At 42.9% G+C, this 23,354-nt stretch overlaps 1 protein-coding gene across 4 annotated transcripts in view; it reads left to right on the top strand.

Annotated features, from left to right (window-relative positions):
• isoc2 (isochorismatase domain containing 2) overlaps nucleotides 1–10,538 on the top strand; it is a 28,025-nt gene extending 17,487 nt beyond the window's left edge. For 2 of the 4 annotated variants that reach the window (XM_039741429.1, XM_039741430.1), the window contains 5 exons: nucleotides 3,333–3,534; nucleotides 3,636–3,848; nucleotides 7,481–7,551; nucleotides 7,864–7,981; nucleotides 10,374–10,538. In XM_039741429.1, coding sequence (XP_039597363.1) covers nucleotides 3,400–3,534; nucleotides 3,636–3,848; nucleotides 7,481–7,551; nucleotides 7,864–7,981; nucleotides 10,374–10,448 — 612 coding nt within the window. In that variant the 5' untranslated portion in view covers nucleotides 3,333–3,399 and the 3' untranslated portion in view covers nucleotides 10,449–10,538. Of the gene's footprint in view, nucleotides 1–3,332; nucleotides 3,535–3,635; nucleotides 3,849–7,480; nucleotides 7,552–7,863; nucleotides 7,982–9,619; nucleotides 9,711–10,373 lie in introns of those variants that run through there. The other 2 variants (XM_039741428.1, XM_039741431.1) reach the window with 2 other exon arrangements.
• The last annotated feature ends 12,816 nt before the right edge of the window (nucleotides 10,539–23,354 follow it).

The raw sequence follows: 23,354 nt of genomic DNA, 5'->3' as shown, positions 1-23,354 counted from the left end.
ATTGTTCTTGACTTCTCATTGTATCCGTAATGGCTAACCTGGCACAACACCCTACTACTATTAAAAGTTATGTCATAACAGGAGGAGGATGACGAGCTACCCAGATTAAGTGATACCTCAGCACGTCATAACAAAAGCAAGGAGAAAGAACTGAGAAATGTCAAGATAGCCAAACATCCAAACACAGTCTGTCAGACTCTAACCTTTTTAAATTTCTTCCATGTTTCTCCATCCAGACCATCCAGTCCAGGCCATCTTCTACTCCTAAAAGTGGAAAGAACACACAAGCCGTAGTAAATAAATACCGTATATACTCGTGTATAAGTCGGGTCTTGAAACCCAAAAAATCGACCATAAAATCAGACCCGACTTAAACGCCTGTTCAAAAATGCGACAATTTTTTTTTTTTTTTTACATATTTTACATCTTCTTGCCTCCTCCAATCTCACACCAGTTTCTCAGACACTGCAGCGCAGTTACCAATTTCTTTTGCCACTTCAACAACTTTTAATATAAAACCAATTTTATATTTTCTTCTGATTGAATGCTCCATCGTAGATAAGGGATCCTCTTTTAAGATAAAGGAGGGTGTGAGATACAAAAAACACAAATCAGTGCAAACGTTGCTTCAGAATGGTTCAGGTATTACCGTGTGGTCACGTAGGCACAATACATACATGCTCTGTGGTTACTCCCTCAGGTGGGTGTTATTGAAAAAAACGGGTTTAGATCCCAATAATTTTGATAATTTTCGTCCTATCTGCCAATTTACCATTCATTTCAAAAATTCTCGAAAAGATAGTTGCTGCACAGATCCACTCATATTTAACTAATAATAATCTGTATGAACGGTTCCAGTCTGGCTTTCGCCCCTTTCATAGCACTGAAACAGCACTTCTAAAAATAACCAATGATCTCCTTATGGCAGCTGACTCCGGTTTACTTTCCATTCTTATTCTTTTGGATCTGAGTGCAGCTTTTGACACTATTTCTCACCCCATTCTACTTAGTAGGTTAGTCTCAATCGGTTTCTCTCATACTCCTCTAGCCTGGTTCAAGTCATACTTGTCTGATCGTACTCAGTTTATTCGATTGAAATCATTCACTTCTCAGTCCTTTCCTCTGGTCACTGGCGTCCCCCAGGGATCTGTCCTGGGGCCCCTTCTTTTCATTATCTACCTTCTCCCGCTTGGATATATTTTTCGTAAATATAATATTCAGTTTCACTGTTATGCTGATGACACCAAACCTGATTCTGCTCTCCCCCCATCCTCCCTCACTCTCTGTTTAGTTGAACTAAATACATGGTTCTCTTTTAACTTTCTGAAACTCAACAGTAATAAATCAGAGCTTCTCCTGGTAGGCTCTAAATCAACATTATCCAGAACTAATAGTTTTTCTATTGCTATCAATAACTTGCCGGTCTCTGTTTCCCCATGTGTGAAAAGTTTGGGTGTCATCCTTGACAGTACTCTGTCTTTTAATTCACACATCAATAATGTCACTCGGTCTGCTTATTTCCAGTTGCGTAACATCAATCGTCTCCGTTCCTTTCTTACTCCACAGGCCACTGCCATTCTTGTTCACAGCCTCGTTACTTCTCGGCTTGACTATTGTAATTCACTTCTTTTTGGTCTTTCTCAAAAATCAATTCATAAGCTTCAACGTATTCAGAACTCTGCTGCCCGTATTATCACCAGGACCCCTTCTATTCACCACATCACCCCTGTTCTCCAGCAGCTCCATTGACTTCCGGTCAAATATCGCATTAATTTTAAAATACTTTTGTATACATTTAAGGCTATTCATCATCTCTCTCCTCCATATCTCTCTGATTTGGTACAGATCATCATCCCATCTCGGTGTCTCAGATCCTCTTCTTCTCTTTCTCTCTCTATCCTTGTCCCCCGTCTTGCCACTATGGGCAGCAGGGCTTTCAGTTGCTCTGCTCCTCGACTTTGGAATTCCCTACCTCCTGAAATAAGAAACATCACCTCTTTCTCTCTTTTTAAGTCTAGACTAAAAACTCACCTATTCAAAATAGCTTATCCCACATAACTTTCTCCATTTTCCTATCTTGGAACTGTTTTATGTTTTATGATCTTGTAAATTACTTGCTCTTTTGCCTGCTTTTTATTTTCTTACTTTTATTATTATTTTTACTGTGTACAGTGTCCTTGAGTGTTCTGAAAGGCGCTTTCAAATAAAATGTATTATTATTATTATTATTATTATTATTATTGTTATCATATAACAATATATCTCTTGGATATATATATATATATCTCTTGGACCAATAGCGGGAGTTTTCCACATTCGACTTATACGACCGACATTAGAAAATACCAGAAATTTTACAGTAAAATCAAGTCTTGACTTTTCCGTGGGAAGACTTATCCGTGAGTATATACGGTAACTACCTCACTCCCTCTGTCACACTTCAAAAACCCACCATCTCAACCTCGCCAGTCAGTTCTATTTTGGACTCAAACCAGTACACATCTGCGCTAAAAAAAAATTTCCATTTTGCCTCCTGGAAAAATTATACGGGTGGCTTCCCTAAATCTTTTTATGGCTTCTTGTCTCATCTTTGACACTACGTAGCCAAGCAGGGCCACCGCATGGGACACTTTAAACCGGAAATTATACTGTAAAATCAGGCCCCGACTTATCCACGGTAGAACTTATCAGCTGGTATATACGGTAACTAAAAAAAAGCCTGGATCAAAGATCTTGTACTACACAAAAACACAAGTTCTTAGGAACTTCTTTCAAGTTTCCAGGTTTTATTTCATTGAAGTAACCCTTTTATATTTTATTGTGTTAAGTTAAACCTTTTTCAAGCCTCATGTCTGGAACTGTTTGCTCTTGGATGCATTTATTTCATTATTTCTTTCACATGGCAGAGCAAGTGGGGTGACAGTGCCAATCAAAACACAGTAATTGCCTGGTGGCTTTGAAATCAATAAGACAGACAGACAGAAGAAAGGAAGGGTCGCAGCTTAGGTTGTGCTTCTTGGTCCTCGTTGTCAGTCATTTGACAAAGGATGGGCACCATAAAGTGGCTTTCAAGAACAGTTAAGGATGGAGGCCTATATGAGCGTTTAATTTTTGCCATTTACTTACATATTTTAAAGAGTGGTGGCCGTATGTCCAAATGTGTGAAAGACCAGGCACTGCGATGGACTGGCGCCCTCTTCAGGGTTTGTTCCTGCCTTGAACCCCATGATAGACTCCCACCCCAGACTCTGTTCTGGGTTAAGCAAGTTAGAACAAAATGAAATGGGCAAACCGCCTTCTCTTATCATGTCATGTCATTTTTTTTTTATCAGGTGACCCATTGTTCACTTGTCACATTATTGGCCGGTACACCCAAAGTGAAGACTACTTCAGCCAAACATGTCTGCTCCATCAAAGATTGGGAGACTGTCGATGCGGGGGACCATCCTCCTTCTCTGTGATATGCAGGAGAAGTTCCGCCCAAACATCGTCCATTTTGGAGAGATTGTGTCCAACGCAGCGAGGCTTCTGCAGGTAGGAGAATCTGCCCATCTCTTTTTTTTTTTTTTTTTTTTACTGCCTATGCACCACTGATATAATTCTTAATTTTTTTTTGGGGGGGGGGTCTATTCCAGGCTTTTCAGATCCTGGGGCTTCCTCATCTAGCAACTGAACAGTACCCTCGAGGTCTTGGTCCAACCGTGCCTGAGCTTGGGGCACAAGGCGTGCCAACTTTCTCCAAGACCACTTTCTCGATGTTGACTCCTGAGGTTGAAGCAGAGTTGAGCCGCGTTCCAGATCTCAAAAGCGCAATCCTGTGTGGAATCGAGGCCCAGGCATGCATTGCGGTGAGGGCGCTCTCTTGTGCACATGAAGAATCTCGATCTGCCTGCTTTGCAGACACTATTTAAATGATAAAAACACACTGATCAGGGGGAGAGCGTGTGATCAGGGACGATAATAAGGGGTAAGACTGGCCTGACTCATAGAAACGGGCATCAATCAAACAAAAGGGGATGAAATAGGTGAAGTATAAAAAGAAGAATGCAAAATTGTCTAATATGGCCGGGAATTATTAGGTGAAGTAATGAATTATACAAGTCAGAAAATACAAAATGGGGAGAGAGAACTGCCAGCCAGGTGCAAACCTAAGAGAGACGGAGATATGTGCCCTTGGTATAAAATTGAAACGAGAGCCGTGTGCCAAGTGTAACAGAAGTTAAAGAGTGAAGAATAGAAATCTGACCGCAAGGGTTAGGCTTGGGGCTAGTGGAGCATAAACGTCCACAAGAGACAAATGCACAGGTACACGTACCCCATAAATTACATTTTTATTCACTAACCCATGCCTTTTTTTTTTTTTTTTTTTTTGACCAAAAAATTAACTAAAGGCTAGAATTTAGAATTTAGAATAGCTAAAGATGAGTGTTTAACATAAGGGCCAATTATAAAACAGGAATGCAAGGTGCTATATACAGTGTTTGCCATTAGGGTTAACAAAGAAAAACAATACGTACATTAGCCCTATAGCCACTTCCAAATCAAACTATACATAAAAAAACACAAAAATAAGGATTCAGGAATGAAAAGTGCATAAGGTTGAGGACACCGGGGTTAAAGTAAAGCCAAAACTAAAAAGTAGCCTATCAACAAATTATTAACATAAGGGCCCTAAAAAGTAAAAAAGACTGAGGAAGAGAAGACACTAAACAATAACATAACATTTACTAAACACCAGTGTCACCCAAAGGCCAGGGTTAAGGAAAAGCTCTAAGCCTTGGTGGTTCTGAGGCTAGGGATCTGCACTGGCAATCGGAAGGTTGTTAGTTCGAATCCTGCAAATGCCAATAGGGACTCTGCTCTGTTGGGCCCTTGAGCAAGGCCCTTAACCTGCAATTACTGAGCGCTTTAAGTAGTGAAAAAAGCGCTATATAAATGCAAAGAATTATTATTATTATTATTAAACTACTTAAGATTAGGGCCTAAAATACAAAGGGGTTAAGATAAGGACTAGGGAAGGGGAAGATGCTATACAATCATCTTCTTCTGACGGCTGCTCCTGTTAAGGGTTGCCACAGCAGATCATCTTCTTCCATATCTTTCTGTCCCCGTCATCTTGTTCTGTCACACTCATCACCTTTATGCCCACTCCCACCACATCCATAAACCTTCTCTTAGGCCTTCCTCTTCTCCTCTTCCCTGGCAGCTCTATCCTTAACATCCTTCTCCCAATATACTCGGCATCTCTCCTCTGCACATGTCCAAACCAACACAATCTCGCCTCTCTGACTTTGTCTCCCAACCGTCCAACCTGAGCTGACCCTCTAATGTCCTCATTTCTAATCCTGTCCATCCTCGTCACACCCAATGCAAATCTTAGCATTGCTAATCTTGCCACCGTCTCCAGCCCATATAACATAGCTGGTCTCACTACCATCCTGTGGACCTTCCCTTTCACTCTTGCTGATACCCGTCTGTCACAAATCACTCCTGACATTCTTCTCCACCCACTCCACCCTTTGTGCACTCTCTTCTTCAGCTCTCTTCCAAACTATCTATCTATCTATCTATCATTTTCATCTTTTGGTTGCTTCTGTTAGGGGTCGCCACAGCAGATCATCTTTTTCCATATCTTTCTGTCCTCGTCATCTTGTTCGGTCACACACATCACCTGCATGTCCTCTCTCACCACATCCATAAACCTCCTCTTAGGCCTTCCTCTTTTCCTCTTCCCTGGCAGCTCTATCCCTAGCATCCTTTTTCCGATATACTCCGCATCTCTCCTCTGCACATGTCCAAACCAACACAATCTCACAATCGTTTCATTGGGCAAGGGTGGGGTTTCTCTATGGCCCGTCATGGGTATGGGGTTTGGTTAATAAGGTCAGTGATTTTTAAAAAGGCCCCTTGCCATCATGAGCTCCTAGGCACACCCCAAAATGCCCTGATGGTAGATGCGCCCCTGCTGCCAGGTATAAAACACAGAGAAGTTGAGGCCTGAAAGGTAGAAAACTGAGAGGGTGACATTAGCCAGCACTGTCTGATAGATGCAAGACTGGGATACAAAAATGGCTGTCTGGTATAAAGAGGAAGAGAGCCATCTTTTAGATACCGAACTGAAAGAGGGCTGACGACTCCCAGGGAGAAAACAATAAGAGAGCAACATGCCAGATACAGAACTGAGAGATGCTTGGCAGGTTGAAAACCAACAGAGAGATTCTTTCCAAGTGTAAAAGTGTCATCTGCCAGGTTTAAGAAAGATAACTGCAAGGTAAACAACAGAGTGCCACCTGCCAAGTGTAAATGATTGGGCACACCAACCAGAATGGAGTCTGAACTTCCTGCCAGGTGTAAAACCGAGAGAGAGAGAGAGATTATGCCTGTTGGAAATGCGAGAGTGTAACCCTCAGGGTACAGAACTTGGAGAAACAGGTCCCTTCTGGGTAGAGGACAGGGTGAGGTGTCAGGTGAAATACAGAGAGAGAGGACCTGCTAGGTACAGCAAAAAGAGAGGGGACTGTGGGTGGGAAAAGAAGATCTAGTCAGGTAGAGAACTGTGGGAGAAACCTGCCAGGATGAAAAGTGAGCTGCTGCTCTTTGCCAGGTAGAGAACTGAGAGGGTAACCAGCCTTGCACGAGAGGGTAATGTGTTGGGTACAATAAGGTGGGCAAGCAGCATCTGCCAGGTGTACAAAACAAGAATTAGATGGGTGCTAACGTCTTGTTTTGGTACCTTCACATTTTACAAGTGGTATCTGTAACTCTGTTTAAGTTTGGTGCCACACATCTCAGCTTTTCTCTCCTCCCAACCCCTTCTTTGACCTTAAAGGCACCCAACAGTTTACCCATCTGCCATCTCGCCAAACATCAATTACCAGGCTCCTTGATCTAAAGCTGCTCAGCTCTGCATCGCAGCCTTTCTGGCTCACATTCTGCCTGTCATTAAGGAGAATAGATGCCACAGCGGATCATCTTCTTCCATATCTTCCTGTCCTTGTCATCTTGCTCTGTTACACCCACCACCTGCATGTCCTCTCTCACTGCATCCATAATCCTCCTCTTGGGCCTTTCTCTTTTCCTCTTACCTGGGAGCTCCACCTTCTCCCAATATACCCAGCATCTCTCCTCTGCACATGTCCAAACCAACACAATCTCGCCTCTCTGACTTTGTCTCCCAACCGTCCAACCTGAGCTGACCCTCTAATGTCCTCATTTCTAATCCTGTCCATCCTCGTCACACCCAATGCAAATCTTAGCATCTTTAAATCTGCCACCTCCAGCTCTGTCTCCTGTGCCACCGTCTCCAGCCCATATAACATAGCTGGTCTCACTACCATCCTGTAGACCTTCCCTTTCACTCTTGCTGGTCCCCCGTCTGTCACAAGTCACTCCTAACGGGAGCAGCCAAAAGAAGAAGAAGATGACTGCCACCTTGCAGTCCTGTCACACTGCCATAAATGTTAACTTTGTGTTTCTTTAGTGTACAGCGCTTGACCTGATGGAGAGAGGCTTGCAAGTCCATCTGGTGGCTGACGCCTGTTCCTCACGAACGTAAGACCTCCATTTTTAATGTTGGCTTTGTTGGGATTCTGCATTTCAACTTATGCCCACATGTTTATACAAGACCATTGTGGGTGACATCTCGCCATCTTGTTATTATAGATATCTGGTTTTCTTTAAGAACACAATGAGTTCAAGTAGATGGTCTCATGTTTTAATGATTGTCTATTTGATCACTCTGGTACTTTGCTGACCTTTTATGTCTACAATTGAAGATCCGACTCAACCCTCACCATCTTGTAATAACTTCCTTCTGTCTTGGTTTGGGGTCCTTGCTTTTCTTACCTCCAATTTATGTCATAGTCAGGTGGACCGGATGATCGCCATGACCATGCTGAAACAGAACGGAGCCCTTCTCACCACAGTCGAGGGTGCCATGCTGCAGCTGGTGCGGGACGCGGCTCACCCCAACTTTAAAGAGGTATGTGTGCAGGAGCACTGAACAGAAGTGTACGGTAGGAGATCCCAAGTGTTAGTAAAAGTGGGCAGAGAAAAGCTTAGAACACAAGTTAGTTATGATTTATATCGCACGTTTCTATAGTAGGTGTCACAGTTGTTAGTCCTGTTGCCGCATAGCTTCAACATCAGGGGATTACAGTGGTACCTTGGTATACGTCCACTTTGGAATAAGTCCAACTTGGTATTTGTCCCATTTGGAAGCGAAAAATTTTGCATGGTATACGACTCGTGTGCTAGAACACCGCGCGCTACCCTTGTTTACCTCTCTCGAGACAAAGCCACGACTGCCCACGAACGTCACTACGCCAGTTGCTAGCATTCCATGAACAACCCGCACTATAACTTTATGTGAATTTTCACGTGATTTTGTGCTTTTCGCGTAAATTTGAATTGATTGTTGAAAAGTATTAAGTTGGCATGCGTATCCGGGACATGGCTGCTGCATACCGTATGCCAAGAACGATGGTATCTACGATTGTGAAAAACAAAGACGTTATTAAAAACTAAAGTGAGGTTAAATTTTCATTTATTTCACCTAATTGTTTTTGTATGCATTTTAGTATTAAGCAGTGTTTAAATTATTTTACACAACCCCATCAATGTATAATATGCCAATAACAATAGGGTTTTTTTTCATGGGAACGGATTAATCATTTTCCCTTTATCTCTTATGGGAAAAATTTGTTTGGTATACGTCCTGTTTGGTACAAGTCAAAGGATCAGGAACGGATTAAGGACGTATACCGAGATACCACTGTACATCACAAGGTCTGAATGTGACTGCATTGGCTTTCCTCCTAAATCCTAAAGACACACACAGTATTAGGTTGCTTAGAACCTCTAAAATTTCCCCCTTTAAATGTATGAGTGTGCCCTACAATTGACAGGTGGCCTATTCAGTGCTGTACTCCTGGGATAGGGCGGCACGGTGGCGCAGTGGTAGCACTGCTGCCTCGCAGTTAGGAGACCCGGGTTCGCTTCCCGGGTCCTCCCTGCGTGGAGTTTGCATGTTCTCCCGTGTCTGCGTGGGTTTCCTCCGGGCGCTCCGGTTTCCTCCCACAGTCCAAAGACATGCAGGTTAGGTGGATTGGCGATTCTAAATTGGCCCTAGTGTGTGTTTGTGTGTGTCCTGCGGTGGGTTGGCACCCTGCCCGGGATTGGATTCCTGCCTTGTGCCCTGTGTTGGCTGGGATTGGCTCCAGCAGACCCCTGTGACCCTGTGTTTGGATTCAGCGGGTTGGAAAATGGATGGATGGACTGCTGGGATATGCTTTGCCCCCCCCCGCCACCAAAGGCTGCATTGGATTACATTGGAAACAAAAATATGGTAGTGAACATCACAGCCAAAGAGGCTTTACAAATACAGGACCATAGTACAAATGTTACCCGTTATTTTAGGATTCATGCACATTCAGGTCAAGTGGCTCACAGAGCATCACACAGCGTGTGTCCAGTCCGGTGTCTCCGTCGACTGATACAAGTAGAGTCTGAATTCTGGGCTGCATGTGTGTGGGGAGTCCGCGCTGGCAGCGGGCTAGGAGACCTCTTTGGTAATTTGGTAAGGCTTTACAATACAATACAATACAATTTATTTTTGTAGACCCCAAAATCACACTAGAAGTTCCACAGTGGGCTTTAACAGGCCCTGCCTCTTGACCGCCCCCCAGCCTTGACTCTCTGAGAAGACAAGGAAAAACCCTAGTAGGGGAAAAAAAATGGAAGAAACCTTGGGAAAGGCAGTTTAAAGAGAGACCGCTTTCCAGGTAGGTTGGGCGTGCAGTGGGTGTCAAGGGTTGAATATAATACAATGCAATACACAGAACAGAACAAATCCTCAATACAGTATAAAAATAAAAAATTTTACAAGTACAGAGCAGAATTTAACAGTAGATGATATCCCATAATATGATTTGGATTTGACCACAGCCATCAAGCTGCCTCCCCCATTTGGCCATTCCACAGCTGGGCCAGCCAATCCGATGACAGGACCCCTCTACCCCACGATTCCTGCGATCCTCCATCAGAGATGACTTTACCTTAGGCAGGCACAAACAACTTGGCAGGTGGGCCGTGGCACCGAGTGCCACATTTGAGTACAGAGAAGTGAAACAGAATAGGTGAGGGTTAGTAACAAATGATAGACTTAGAGGCTTTGAGACTTCAACCCCTGAGGTTGTGGGTTCAAATCCCACTACTGACATTATGTGACCCTCAGCAAGTCACGTCACCTGCCAGGGCTCCAAAATTACAAAAGAAATGTAACCAGTTGTATCATAAATGTTGTAAGCCACCTTGGATAAAGGTGTCGGCCAAAAAAGTGAATGTAAATTTGGCTCTCTCCTTTCCCCTTTCAGATTCAGCGGCTGATCACTAAGCCATCAGCGGACACTGGCCTTCTCTCATTTTTTCAGAGCCCCCTGTCTGGATGAGCTGCTCGTCTGTTAAACTGCCTTCTGTTTAAATATTAGCCAAAATAAATGTCATGTGGGCAAAGTGGATGACATTGCTCTGTGGCGTTGTGGTGTTTATTTGGTGCATCTGTCGCACTGCTGTGGAAAAACTAAAAGGGACCCAATTGTTCATGGTGGCCTGGTCACCATGTCTCCATGCAGCCTGTGTGTTCTTCTCATATCTACGTGTTGTTTTTTCTCCTCCTCTTGGGTAATCTTTTACATTTATACCCTGTGACAGATAGGGGGCGCTGTCATCCCCTTGAACCCTCGGACCAGACACCAGATAAAAGTCCAAAAGTTGACTTTATTATAATAAATACGTGCACAAAGCACCCTCCACTCCCCATTACTCATAAACAATAATAATAAATCAATAATTGCAATCCTCCACACCCAGACGCGTTGTCACCCTGCCACCCGACTCAGCTCAACTGCTGGGATCTCCCACAGTCCTTTTATATTCCCTGACCCGGAAGTGCTTCCGATACCCCCCAGTCCATGTGATTCTTATCACTTCCGGGTCAGATTTAAACTCTTCTTTTCTTCAGCCCAGAAGTACTTTGTTTCTTCCGTCCTCGTGACTACGGAGTACTTCCGGGCTGTATCGAACATACGAGTCCTTGATCCTCCCTGCAGCGTCCTCTGGTGGCCCCCATGGTATCCAGCAGGGCTGTGAAGGAAAACTCCAAGGTCCAAGATGCCCTGCTGGAATTCGGGGCCTCTCCACGTCACAGGGAGGGCTCCATCTGGCCCCAATGACCGGCCATATGCCACAACCCCAAACACACTTATATTTGCTTAATCACCCTATATTATTCCAGGGGTGATGGTGAGAGTATCCACACCTCATCAGTGGTCAGCTCTTGATGGCTGCTAGAACTGACTGTGGGTCTCCATACCCCTAAATTGAATGAAATCTATTGAGAGAGACTTTTTTTTTTTTTTTTTAGACACGTGTTTCAATAAAACAAAAATGTCAAACTTATTTTACATTACTCAGACTGTGGAAAACCCAATTAGCAAATGTATGAGCTCTCTGCATTTGCCAATTTTGAAATGTATGATGCCGTCTAAAGTAACCAATTGCGTGGATTGCCAAGTCAAGCGGTTTACGATACGTGTTGCTCTTCTCGTGCCGTGTTTGAGCAGCTCTCTCACTGTCACTTTCTTCTCTCCGCTTATAACGGTGCAGGATCCCAAGTCTCCCACAATACACCGAGTATGTTCTGTGATGGGAGCGACAGCTGGTATCTGACGCTGTGATGTTCTGACGGCTCGACTGGAACAATAAGAACATACGGCTCAGTCAGTTTACTTATCTCCTCGATATCTCCGCACTCCGTCAAATGACACAGTCTTAATCTACTCACAGAATGGCGGGGGACCACTAGTTTTCCTCCAAGGGGACAGACAGGGAATTTAGTTTTTCTTTTGTGGGCGTTACCCCTAAATATTGTGTGGACCACTGGGGCGTGTACAGCCACCCTAACCCAACACAGACAGGCAGAGACACGAGTTCAGCACAACACGCGTTTATATACGGCTGAGGAAGGGCGTCTACCTCACTCCCCAAAGTACAGCACGGTGAATAGAGCACCGCAGCTTAATACACAGTCCTTCCGCCTCCACTCCACTCCACCTTCGCAAGACTTCGTCCTTCTTCCTCCCGACTCCGGCTCCCTGAATGGAGTGAGGCAGCTCCTTTTATGTTGGCCCTGGGAGTGATTCCAGGTTCAAAGTAGAGCTCTGCAGCTCCCCCTGGTGGCCCCCACGGAATCAAACAGGACTGTGTCAAACTCCAACTCCCAGCATGCCCTGTGGGAATCCGTGGTACCACAGCAGCTCAGGAGGGCAGCCCTCTAACATCCCGGGGGAGGTAGTGCCTTGCAGATGCCCTCTCCCCTGGTCATTTCCATCCAACTTGTGAGTGGCAAAGTATGTGAACCTTTGCTTTCAGTTTCTGGTGTGACCCCCCCTTTGCAGCAATAACTGCAACAAAACGTTTCTGGGAACTTTTGATCATTCCTGCACACCAGCTTGGAGGAATTTTCGCCCATTCCTCCGTACACAACAGCTTGGTGGGTTGGTGGGTTTCCTCACATGAACTGCTCACTTCAGGTCCTTCCACAACATTTCGATTGGATTAAGGTCAGGACTTTGACTTGGCCATTCCAAAACATGAACTTTATTCTTCTTTAACCATTCTTTGGTAGAGCGACTTGTGTGCTTAGGGTCGTTGTCTTGCTGCTTGATCCACCTTCTCTTGAGATTCAGTTCATGGACAGATGTCCTGACATTTTCCTTTAGAATTCCTCTGATATAATTCAGAATTCATTGTTCCATCAATGAAGGCAAGCCGTCCTGGCCCAGATGCAGCACAACAGGCCCAAACCCTGATACTACCACCAGCATGTTTCACAGATGAAATGAGGTTCTTATGCTGGAATGCAGTGTTTTCCTTTCTCCAAACATAACGCTTTTCATTTAAACCAAAAAGTTCTATTTTGGTCTCATCTGTCCACAAAACATTCTTCCAATAGCCTTCTGGTTTGTCCATGTGATCTTTAGCAAACTGCAGACGAGCAGCACTGTTTTTTTTGGAGAGCAGTGGCTTTCTGCTTGCAACCCTGCCATGCACACCATTGTTGTTCAGTGTTCTCCTGATGGTGGACTCCTGAACATGAACATTAGCTAATGTGAGAGAGGCCTTCAGTTGCTTAGAAGTTACCCTGAGGTCCTTTGTGACCTCGCTGACTATTACACTCCTTGCTCTTGGAGTGACCTTTGTTGGTCAACCACTCCTGGGGAGGGTAACAATGCTCTTGAATTTCCTCCATTTGTACACAATCTGTCTGACTGTGGATTGGTGGAGTCCAAACTCTTTAGAGATGGTTTTGTAACCTTCTCCAGCCTGATGAACATCAACAACTCTTTTTGTGAGGTCCTCAGAAATCTCCTTTGTTCGTGCCATGATACACTTCCACAGACATGTGTTGTGAAGAGCAGACTTTGATAGATCCTGTTCGTTAAATAACACAGGGTGCCCACTCACACCTGATTGGCATCCCATTAATTGAAAACACCCGACTCGAATTTCACCTTCAAACTCACTGATCATCCTAGAGGTTCACATACTTTTGCCACTCACAAATATGTAATATTCAATCATTTTCCTTAATAAATAAATGACCAAGTATAATATTTTTGTCTCATTTGTTTAACTGGTTTCTCTTTATCTACTTTTAGGACTTGAGTGAAAATCTGATGATGTTTTAGGTCATATTTATGCAGAAATATAGAAAATTCTAAAGGGTTCACAAACTTTCAAGCACAACTGTATTTCCGTCATCTTTTTTTTTTTACATTCCCCGAAGTATTCAGGTGTTCTGGAAGTAAAAAGGGGGGTCCTACCTGATACTAGATAAGAGCATCTCTAATAAATTGGCCAATGAGTGTAGCCCCCACTCTATCTGGAGTGCCCATGATGTCACAACATCCTGGCCTAGTAAGTCGCTGACTCACATTTTAGCAATGACCGGTCCGAGGCGCGGCATTTCCCTTTCTGGACTCACTGCAGTTGTTCCTGCATTCTTTAATTAAGGCAGAAATTTCAGTTTTGAGAGTGTTGACTCAGATACTGTTGACATATCTGCCCTGGTGTCTATTTTAAAAACTATTTCAGTATTCTGAATCATTAGCTGCCTTTTGTGGAGCCTTACCCATGAATTATGATGCTAAGGAAGAAGGTCTTGTTGCCTTTCCACTTATTGCTTTCTGTGTTTACACCATTGGCATCTAAAGGGGATCTCTGCATTTCTTGTGACACATTGCCCATATTTTTAGTGTGACTCGTCACCTAGTGAATATTTTTATCCATTGTAATAGACATCTCTGAATGTCCAGATCATGATACTCTTCTGTCTTTTTGAAGAAAATATGCCTTTTTGTTGAAAGAATGGTTGTTATATACACTCACTGGCCACTTTATTAGGTAACTCAAATCTCTAATCAGCCAATCACATGGCAGCAACTCAATGCATGTCGGCCTGCAGACCTTGTTAAGACCACCTGCTGAAGTTCAAACCGAGCCTCAGAATGGGGAAGAAAGGGGACTGAAGTGACTCTGAAGGTGGCATGGCTGTTGGTGCCAGACGGGCTGGTCTGAGGATTTCAGAAGCTGCTGATCTACTGGGATTTTCACACACGGCCATCTGTAGGGTTTACAGAGAATGATCTGGAAACAGAAAAATAACAGTGAGCAACAGTTACCTGGGAGAAAATGCCTTGTCGAGGTCAGAGGAGAATGGCCAGGCTGGTTTGAGTTGATAGAAAGGCAACAGGAACTCAAATATCCACTCATTACAACTGCTGAAGAGCATTTCTGAACACACAACACGACAAACCTTGAAGCAGGTGGGCTACAGCAGCAGGAGACCCCACCGGCCGTCACTCCCATCAGCTAAGATAAGGCAGCTGAGGCTACAATTCACACGGGCTCACCAACATTGGACAATAGAAGGCTGGAAAAATGTCACCTGGTCTGACGAGTCTCGATTTCTGCTGCAACATTCAGATAGTGGGGTCAGAATTTGGTGTCAATAGCATGAAAGCAGGGATCTTTCATGCCTTGTGTCAACGGTTCAGGCTGCCGGTGTGATGGTGTGGTTGATATTTTCTCAGCACACTTTGGCCCCTTAGTACCAATTGAGCATTGTCTGAATGCCACAGCCTGTCTGAGTATTGTTGCTGACCATGTCCATCCCTTTATGACCGCAGTCTTCTGATGGCTCCTTCCAGCAGGATAACACGTCATGTCACAAAGCTCAGATCATCTCAGACTGGTGTCTTGAACTTGACAAGGAGCTCACAGGACTCAAATGGCCTCCACGGTTTACCAGATCTCACTCCAGTAGAGCACCTTTGGGATGTGGTGGAACGGGAGATTCACATCACGGACGTACAGATGACAAATCAGCAGCCACTCCATGATGCTGTCCTTTCAGTATGGACCAAAATGCCTGAGGAATGTTTCTGACTCCTTGTTGAATCGACACGATGAAGAATCACAAAAGGCAAAAGGGGGTCCAACCGGGTACTAACAAGGTGTACCTAATAAAGTGGCCAGTGAGTGTATGTCTGTGTCGTACTTTGCTTATTGGCATGTCATTAGTACTCATACTATAAGATTTACCCTTTGACTTCCAATCGGGCATAAAAGTTATTGCCGAACGAGATTGTAGATGGAGAGTGGCTGCATTTTCTGTGACTTGGTTTTCATTCTTCTTAGCATCGTTTTTGAGCATTCAGATGTTAATGGGACCTCTCGTGTATTAAACCATCGTGCCAGTGCCAGAGAAATCAGTCGTATCATTCCTCAATGACTATCGCCCTCTGGTGCTCTCACCCATCATTATAATGTGCTTCAAGAGGCTGGTCGTGGGACGCATGAAGGCACAACTCCCCATTGAAGATGCCGTATCACCTGCTGTTTATTGACTTCAACACCACCTTAATAAAAGGACAAGTGCCTGTGTGTCTGTTCGCTTGAGATGTCTCTGCCATTCTAGCAGATGGCGCATCACAACCATTTCTTGTAATAAAATGCACAGTATTTGTCATTCCAACACTTGGTACAGCACAAACACTTGTAGTAATGCATTTTAGTAATACAAATTTTTGTGATACACCATCTGTTAGAATGAAAAGTGCAATGCATTTTATTACTAGGGTGGCACAGTGGGTAGCGCTGCTGCCTCGCAGTTAGAAGGCCTTGGTTTGCTTCCTGGGTCCTCCCTGCGTGGAGTTTGCATGTTCTCCCCATGTCTGCGTGGGTTTCCTCCCACAGTCCAAAGACATGCAGGTTAGGTGCATTGCCGATCCTGAATTGTCCCTAGTGTGTGCTTGGTGTGTGTGCCCTGTGGTGGGCTGGTGCCCTGCACGGGGTGCCCTGTGTTGGCTGGGATTGGCTCCAGCAGACCCCCATGACCCTGTAGTTAGGATATAGCGGGTTGGATAATGGATGGATGGATGGATTTTATTACTACATGTATTACAAAATACATTCCAAGTGAGGGTGCACTGCAAACATTAAAGCTGAAGGCTACGTTGATTTACATAAATTATAACCCACCTTACATGGGTAGCACAGCTGGTCCCTCAGAACCTGATAGGAAAACTAAGATGGCTGGGCTTCAGTTCTTCCTTTTGTAACTGGAGTTTGGACCTCCCGGTAGAAAGACCACAAACAGTCTATATCGGCAATAACATCTGCAGCACCAGTGGTGCTCTGGAGGTCCCCAGGTATGTGTGCTCAGCCCACTTCTGTTCACCTTGCCAAGTAATGACTGTCCTGTGACGAACGGCTCCAAAAGCATCATCAAGTTTGCTGATGGCACGGTGGTAGTGGATCTCTTTAACAATGATGATGATGAGACAGCATACAGAATGGAAGTGATGCAGTTGGCAGAGTGGTGCCAGTCTCTTTAAGTTGGTAAAACAAAAGAGATGATTGTGCAATTCAGGAAGACTCACCCTGGCAACACTTCACTTTACATCAAGAGTTATAAGGTAGAGAGAGTAGAATGCACCACATTTGTTGGTGTGCAGCTGGCGGAGGACCTGACGTGGTCTATCATTACCTCCTTCTTGACTGAGAAAACACATACTTCCCTCATTCTACAAGGGCACTTTAGAAAGCGTCCTGACTGGTTGCATCACTGTCTGGACTGGGAACTGATAATGCACCTGATCGCAAGTCCATTCAACTTCTAGTGCACACTGTGGAGACCACCATTGGGACTTCTCTCTCTCTCTCTCTCTCTCCCACCATTTACATGTTCACAAAGTGCAGTGTCCCTACGGTCTCCACCGTTGGCAGGGGTCCTTCCCGTCATCTCTTTTCTGTGCTTCCATTCAGCAGAAGTAATCCAGTAAACTGCGGCCCAACACTGCCAGACTGGACAACAGCTTCTTGCCACAAGCAGTCAGACCCCTGAACACAATGTCACCCCTGATCTGTCCCTGTGGGTGCCCCTTTAGCACAGGATCTGCACTCCTTTCCAGTCCATTGCACATCTCCGGTCATCACTGATGCTGTTTGTCGATATGATCTCCTCAGTTTGTACAAATGCTGTCCCGTGTTATTCATTCATCATGTAAAACGACCCACCCCTCTGTACTGTTACTTTGTCATATTCATTGTCCAGATATTGCATTGTGGTCTTGCGAAGCATAATTTCATACAAATGTACAACATACTAAGGTATGACAATAAAGCCCACATGACTTGACTGACTTTCCGTATTTTCAGGATGGGTCTTGGCCCAAGCAGCCCCTCCATTTTTAGATATTTTTTTCACAGCCTCCAACTCACCTTCATCTGCAGCTCACAATTTTGAATCCTGCATCCATTCATCGTTTCTGTGTGGAATGGAATCTGGCATGTCCTCTTAGTGACTCTGTGGATTTTCCTCTGGGTTTACTGGTCTCAAAGAATTCTGGGGCCGTGTGATGGAGTCCCACCCTAATCAGGGCTCACTCCTATCTTAGGCCCAGTGCTACCAGGATAGGCTTTGACTGACCGTGACACTGAATTGAACTGATCAGCTCTGAGAAGGTTACGCCGTGCCTGATTTATTATAAAATCGCGGTCTTCGGAAAGCAGTAGGGTGTAGTGGTTAAGGCTTTGGACCTCAAAACCTGAGGGTGTGGGTTCAAATCCCACTACTGACACCACTGTGGGACCCTGAGCAAGTATGATAAATAAAATTAGTATATTCATGTATTAGCATAGAAAAATATATAAGCATTATTAACCTTAGTGCAAATATTAATACAAGTCAGGCCTGCTAAACAAATGGTTAAATAAAGGCACATGCCATATTTCTTTTTTAATTAAAGCTTAGCTCTGACTACCAATATAACCTAGCTAGAGGACCCAGGAAGGGAGGATGATGATGAGATAAAGACAGCTCAAGGATAGAAGAAGGGAAGACACCTGTTGGCTCTCAGCCGACCTAAAAATAAGCAAAGCAGAAAAATAAAGATAATTGACAGAAAATAAGAAATATTGGTGTCTCTAATGAAAGTTAATCAGACCAGCTGCAGAAAAGGAGTCAGGGGAAAGCAGCGAATGAGCTGCTTCAAGCAAGGTCAGAATGATAAGAAATCCTTCTATATAAAAGCGGTTGGGTGTCCTTCCTTCCCGGGTGTCCTGAGTTTCCATTTTGCAATCCGATGGGATTTGTAGTTTCGTTTCTCCAGGTAAAAGATGATTTTCTACTCCAGACTGTGCGAGTAGCACGGAGTTTCACACACGCCCTGTCCATTTTGCAATGCACGATGGGATTTGTAGTTTCGTTTTTCCAGGTAAAAGATGATTTTCTACTCCAGACTGTGCGATATCTTCTTCTTCTCCTTTCTTACTATATAAAAGCGTTCGGGATTGTCCTTCCGTCCCGTGAGTAGAAAGCGTAGCGGTATTCCGCTTATTACAGACTTACTACTTGCGGTACGAAGCGACATGATGTGAGCGGAGTTTTGGTGCTCCCATCGTTCCCTTGGTTTTATGCGCGATGCGCTGGAAAAAAATGACAAAATTATGTTTTTGGAAATAATTAATGTTGATGGAGTAGAAATGCCTCACCGCGTAGTAAATATCAGGTGGGGTACAAAAGGGCGACCTCAATATAGAAAAAAAGTTTAAATTTCATCATAAAAATAACAGAAACTACGAGTATTAAAGTAATACCGCTCAAATGCAATATACCCAAATTAATGAGTTTGTATAAAATATCAAATTGATCTACATAGTGAATTGCCTAAAGAAGTGGTCAACTTAAAAGTTGGTCGCCTTAAAGGCGGATCAGCCTAGTGATTATATAAACTGTGATTTTTTGAACTGGTCGGGGCTCAACTTGATTTGGCCGAGTTGGGTTGAGTCCATGTTATTGTTTTATTGCAATAAAGCTAATTACTCTGTTTGCCTATCCACTGACCCCTAGAGCCTTCATTTCAGGGGCCTAATGTATAAACAGTGCGTACACACAGAAATGTTGCGTAAGAACTTTTCCACGTTCAAATCGCGATGTATAAAACTTACACTTGGCGTAAAGCCACGCACTTTTCCACGGTACCTCATGCCTTGTCGTACGCAAGTTCTCCTCTCGGTTTTGCAGACTGGCGGCACCCAGCATCAAAGCAATGGTACTGTTCCTGTGTGGTTACTCTTTATTTTCCTGACGAGGCTTTATAAATACACTGAAACTAACCGCATATTGTTTATTAGTGTAACGCATCTGATTGTAATTAACTTGTAACAATATAATGGTAGAGGGAACAGCCATAGTATTCAAATACCATAACTGCTTTAGCGTTGTTACTCTCACTTCTGCTTCTTATTCTTCTTTCAGCTCCTCTTGTTAGGAGTTGCCACAGCGGATCATCTTTTTCCATATTACTCTCACTGCACCACTCGGAGTATTTATATCACTGTATCCGAGTGTGAATCACAGCAGCAGCTGATCGGAAAGAGAATTATCGGTATACAGCTTCAAGGACACGCTGTCTCAGCCACTGCAAAATGTTTTAAAGCCTTTCCTGTACAGACCTCGCGGTTCAGAAACAGAAACAAAATCATTTATAAGGTGAAATTCAGCAAAATATGTTTATTAAATTATACAGATAAAACTTTAACTTCATTTAAATAATCTATATTCTTAACTGAGAGTGTCGTTAAGGATAAAATAATTAAACATGTACTACGAAGATATTTCAATGTTCTTTAAACGTTTTGAAGAATCGGCGCTAAGCTTACAGATGGCTTAACGTCTATTACAGAGCTGATTGTATGGCGATCGGTTACTTGGAGAAAGAAAAGCACTGACTGCAGTGACGGCTACGCCAATATATCTATACTAATAAAAGGCAAAGCCCTCACTCACTCACTCACTCACTCACTCACTGACTCATCACTAATTCTCCAACTTCCCGTGTGGGTGGAAGGCTGAAATTTGGCAGGTTGATTCCTTACAGCTTCCTTACAAAAGTTGGGCAGGTTTTATATCGAAATTCTATGCGTAATGGTCATAACTGGAAGCAGTTTTTCTCCATTTACTGTAATGGAGATGAGCTTCAACGCCGTGGGGGCGGAGTTTCGTGTGACATCATCACGCCTCTCACGTAATCACGCAGTACATAGAAAACCAGGAAGACCTCAAAAATGCGCTCAAGAAAACATGCATTATATAATTGAGAAGGCAGCGAAACAATAAGAAGCGAGTTCTGCTACTTCGGAAACAAAGCACGATGTAAACCTACACTTTAAATTAAGTTCATAGACAGGCTGCCGCTGGCGTTTGTAATTTAGTGCCTGCCCATAGAAGGCCGTCCGTCAGCGGCAATCCAATAGCAAACTGCCACGGGTAAATATTCACGGGTGAAGGACTGTGCTTATGGAGAGGAAGATGAGATGGTCAGGGTGGTGTTTGACACAAACTCAGCGAAACTGCGAGAGAAAGTTTTAAGTGCCAGGACTAAGGTAACATTAAATAAAGCTATGGACATAGCACGAGATGGCACCAGCACAGCTGGGAACCTTCGATGCAAGTACACCGAGTGGCTCACGTGAACTGACGCAGTGCACAGATAAAAGCAACAGTTCCAAAGAGCTGAACAAAACCGAATTACACAGTTGAAAAGGCAGCAAAAATATGAAGCGTCTGATAAGCATATTCATAAATGCAGCTACTGTGGAAACAAAGCACACGGTGGAAAAAGTCAATGTCCCGCTAAAGGAAGACAGTGTAAAAAACCCGTGCATGCAGTGTGTCAGGTCTCAGATAAAGAAGAAGACGAGCTGTTTATTGATGCAGTAAGAAACTAATCGATGAATGAAACCTGTCATCTTTACAACGATTGACAAACACGGAATGTAACTTGAACACAACACATCGTACAAATACGACCCTGATTGAAAGAAATAATGATAATCAAATCCTTGATGACAGCAACATTCAATAACACTCACAAAACAATTACTGTATATTGACAATCATGTTACGTTATTTTTAAAATGTTCCCTTTTCTTTTTCATAACTTCTACTTCTCCACTGCGATACGGGGTATATATATATAAATGTATATATATACCCCTATCTACAGTACATACTCTCGCATAGACAAGCCACATGCTGTGGCTCAATTGTAGAGTCTTAAGCCTCTAATGCCGACATTCGAGGTTCGATTCCGAGAGGGATGCACTGAGTATGTACGCGCTACTGATTCATTTTACCTTCGCATCTCCTTGGTTTGGGACGTATGAAAAATATTCGGTTAACGCAGAATCATGTTACGTTATTTTTAAAATGTTTCCCTTTATTAGCACAAGCACAGCTGAGAAGCTTCGATGCATGTACTCCATAACGCGTTAAAAAAATAACGCATTTAATCACACTTTCAATTCCAAGCAAACGGGAACTTTTGTCAATGCATCATTTCCTGGTACATCCATTACACTGATGCACACATCACAGCTACAAAAATGTTAGAGTCGGAATAAAGCGCGTTCCTACGACTGATCATTTCGACTTCCCGAAGCCTTGATAAAAGCATGGTTTTGTGCACACTGAAAAGCAAGCAAAATTAGATGCATTACAGAAAGCGGACTTTGTGGCTCTTACTGGGGATCATTGGACTTCCGTGACCGTTAGTAATTCTAATTACATCTAATTACAAAATGTTCAATGATCACACTGTTTTAGCCTAATGTACAAAATAATTTTGGCTAAGGTTACTCAGAGTTTAAAGATTAAGTTGGTCAAATTACCTTTTATGTTTCTGACTTATTTTTTAAGAAGAAAAACTGCACTTTATGTTGAAATTTTGGTTATTATTATTTAAAGACAATACTATTCTGAAAATCTACTTAAAGTACTTAAACTACCACTTTATTTTTAAGTCTGCCCAATTTTAACCAGGGATGATATTTTTGTTTCTGTTTTGAATTCAAATGCAGTTTAAAGGCTTTTTTTTTCCAGAAATTAAAACAGCTTCAGTTTACAATATTCATGTACATGTCTATTATTTGATTCTGTCGCCCACTAAAACACTTTTAAATTAAAAAAAACATTTGCGATTTGGGGCAAATTTACGTGCGATTACATACGATTAATCAAGATTAATTCTTACACAGCCTCTAATTAATTGGATTAATTTTTTAATCGAGTCCCACCTAATATATATATATATGTGGATATATATATGTAGATTTGTATATATAAATGTGTATATACAGTATATATGTAGATATGTATATGTGTATATACAGTATGTATATATATGTATGTGTGTATATGTATATATATATATATAACTGTGTATATATATGTGTATAGATGTGTATATATATATATATTTATATATATATGCCAGCAACACTCATGACAATGACAAAACAATTACATTGTCAATCATGTTACGTTATTATTAAAATGTTTCCTTTTCTTTTTACTTCTCGCTGCCAATCGAGGTATTTTGCTATATATATATATATATATATATATACAGATATATACAGATATATATATATATACAGATATATATAAATAGATAGATATGACAACAACACTCAATATCAATGACAAAACAATTACATTAACAATCATCTTACGTTATTTTTAAAATGTTTGCTTTTCATTTTCATAACTTCTTTAACACACTACTTCTCCGCTGCGAAGCGCGGGTATTTTGCTAGTATTGAATATAAAACAGAAAGAGAAAATAACAACACAGCTAAAAACACAGCGACAAATTTCGGCAAAAGTTAAATGCTTGTGTCATGAGCACGAGGCGGCTATGCAGCCATCCACTGTGCATAAGCTACCT

This window comes from Polypterus senegalus, chromosome 18, assembly GCF_016835505.1.
Source record: "Polypterus senegalus isolate Bchr_013 chromosome 18, ASM1683550v1, whole genome shotgun sequence".
Classification (NCBI taxonomy): Eukaryota; Metazoa; Chordata; class Cladistia; order Polypteriformes; family Polypteridae; genus Polypterus; species Polypterus senegalus.
This window is presented reverse-complemented; position numbering and strand designations above follow the sequence as displayed.